Here is a 2,941-nt window from a genome sequence, read left to right as displayed (position 1 = left end):
TTCCCTACTTTGAATGCTTGTATTCGATAGTAGAACTGTCCGAAATCTGGCAGCATTATATATTATGTTTTTAAACTCTAGCACTGTTGGGAATTAGCTCTTTTAATATTTTACTTTTTGATGCCCTGTGACCTTAACTTCTAGAATTTTGGAATCAATGTGCAAAAATATAGCATTTTGTGTCTATGTTAATGCTTTAGTTCCTTATTGCAGTTGAATGGACACATGTGAAGTTGGCCTATCTATAATTACGTATTCTTTAAAACAATATTTCAAAATTCTGCCCTCTGTTATACTTCAAATTTCATATAAACCTGTCAAATGTGTATTATGCATTTGCATTAGCTTATTTTGAGCTTAAAAAAAAAAAACCTGTCAAAAGAGTGTGTGTACATTGAGAGGAAATGTTTCTTCTCTTTTTTTTTTTTTTAATACAAAGGAAGTCTAAGACTCCTTTCTTTTTTTAAAGATGTGGCCTTGTAAAGATAATCTTGTATATTTTCATATACTCTGTAATTTTCATAATCAGTGATACATTATATTTCAGTATATAATTTGATTTAAAAATCATGGGATCAGTGATTTTTAGTAGATACGACTAGTGCTTAATGTCTTCGAACATGAACTTGCAAACTTGAAAGCTTGTTGGTAGTATTTCTGGGTCTTGTTTTCTTCATAATGGATACTAGTTGTGGAGTAAGTGAAATAAAAGACATTTTGCTATATAGTTGACCTCAGAAGATCCTCCTTTTCTGAATCCAGATTGATGAGTTCTTTTACTATATCAAAAGCTACTCAGAAACCAGTCTTTTAAAGTTTAATGCTTGAGAGCTGGGTTGAAAAATTGTGCTGAAGTAAATCCTCTGTTAATACACTTGTTAGCAAGACCTTGAATTACATAATGCCAGATGTCTAGTAGCAAGGTGAGAGCAGAAGTGCTTTTTCCAGATGGTCTTTGACATTTGAAGACAAATAAAAATGCTGAAAAGTATTTTTTTAAAAAAAAACCTCAAAACAACCCACCACAAAACCCCAAATTTGCTGCTTCATCATATTGTTAACATCAAGATTAAGCACAAAATTCAAATCAAGACAAGGTCATAGCTCTGGAAGCTGTCAAACATGTTAAATTTTAGTCTGGGCTTGAATTATGATCTGTGGTATTTTGTTGTTTTGTTTTCTCCTCAGCTCTGTGGGACTGGCAAAAGCAGCTTTAGAAGCAATTAATGGTTTCAATCTCTTTGGAAATCAGGTAATAAGAATGTTTGTTTTCTGTCCTTTTTTTTTAGCAGTAATGATTTACACTGTGGATCAGAGGATATTGAGAAATATCTAGTACAGTTTGTTAGATTTCAGCTTTAAAGAAATGAGTTTGCAAACTGTTGCAAATTGATTGTCCTGTTTCAGGTGCAGAATTCGTCTGGTAAAATGGAGTGCCCTTACTATCCAGAATTACTTTAAAAAAATAAAATAATTGCAACTTATTCTGAAAAAGGATTTTGTTGCCAAAAATGTTTTGTTTCAGAATTGTATCTGTTGATCATAATACCATATACCTCTGCCTACAAGCATTACCTTACTTCTGTCTTGTTCCTTCACGTGGCTTTTGATCAAGACTTTAAATAAGATAAATAATCTCACTGTTTTACTGTTTTTTTAATTTCAGTATGTTGCATAGTGGTAAATGTCAGCATTGTCAAGCTCTTGGTGTTGTTAATGAATGGAGCTGAAGGGTGGGATTGCAGCTAAAAAGACAGTTGCATAGCATCAAATGTGTGTAGAAGTAGGTGTAATACTTCCTGATGAGTTTTGTCTGTAAATTGTGTGGAAGGGAGAATAGGTTGGTCACAAAGTGATGAGCACAGTACACTAAGTAAAGCCTTCCTCATTGCACTGTTTTCTTGAAAGCTTTAATGCTCTTTGACTTGTAACTGATGGACCTTGCTCACATGCCCAAATGTCTATATTTCTTACAAAGTAAGCACGAATCAATGAAACATGCTTTATCTCTTCTTAGGGTTGAGTAACACTCAAACTTATTTTAAAAAATGACACGTTTTCCTGAATAGCTTATTTTTATACTTATATATTTTTTCTCTGGTTAGGCAGTATATCATCATTTTGAGTTTTAATAATTTTATAATTCTGACCTTGACTTGAAGTACTATTTGTATATTTTTTGAGTAAGGTTTCTGTATATTTCTGCTGGCTTCAGGATAGGATTTTTTTTCCCCCCTCTCTTTCTGTAATACCCAAGATCTCCTTTTGTCATGTAAATCAGATGGACCTGACTTTCACGTGGTGATACTTGGCTGTGTCAAATATTCCACTTTAAGAAACTTGGTTAAATGCACTGGTTTGCCATAAAGAAAATAGTACAAAGGAGAGAAGTTATAAATGGTAAAATGCTAAATGGTGAATAAGGGGAATTCTCAGGTGCTCTTTGTTTGAGCTAATGAGTATAAGCTAGGTCAGCTGTAGAAGTGTGACTGGAGACACTCCAAATTACATTCCAGGTTCCTTTCTGTACTGCTTGATTTATTAAAACATGCTTAGTTATTTGTGACTCCATTTTTCTATTGGCAAAATGGTCGGTATGTCTTGGAACAGTCATATAAAATAATTATAAGCACTATTGGACAAAAAGTTCTTCCTTATAGTTTATTCACATAAAAATAACTGTTAAACTAAAACATCTTAGAGCTATTCAGATGCTGGAATGAAAAAGATAAGTTACAATTTGTTTTAAATAGTGAGCAACTGACATAGATGTACAATCTGTTAAAGAATCTTATCTATTGATGAAAAGCTGTGCCACTTACTATTATTAGACACTTGGTCTTGTGGTGTAGAACAGGAGGTCCTCCTAAACAAGGATTTCTGATTCTCTAGACTTAGGTGTCCATTACAACTTCTGTGGATATCTATTTGTGGTGGGTTT

At 33.1% G+C, this 2,941-nt stretch overlaps 1 protein-coding gene across 1 annotated transcript in view; it reads left to right on the top strand.

The window, feature by feature from the left end:
- Positions 1–2,941, top strand: part of LOC104462309 (phosphorylase b kinase regulatory subunit beta-like) — a gene marked incomplete at its 3' end in the record, with an annotated part of 42,153 nt that overhangs the window by 24,006 nt on the left and 15,206 nt on the right. Inside the window, exon 8 of the mRNA XM_010074210.1 lies at positions 1,189–1,252. Coding sequence (XP_010072512.1) covers positions 1,189–1,252 — 64 coding nt within the window. The remainder of the gene's footprint in view (positions 1–1,188; positions 1,253–2,941) is intronic.

The sequence above is a fragment of the Pterocles gutturalis genome, unplaced genomic scaffold, assembly GCF_000699245.1.
Source record: "Pterocles gutturalis isolate BGI_N339 unplaced genomic scaffold, ASM69924v1 scaffold11252, whole genome shotgun sequence".
Lineage (NCBI taxonomy): Eukaryota > Metazoa > Chordata > Aves > Pterocliformes > Pteroclidae > Pterocles > Pterocles gutturalis.
This window is presented reverse-complemented; position numbering and strand designations above follow the sequence as displayed.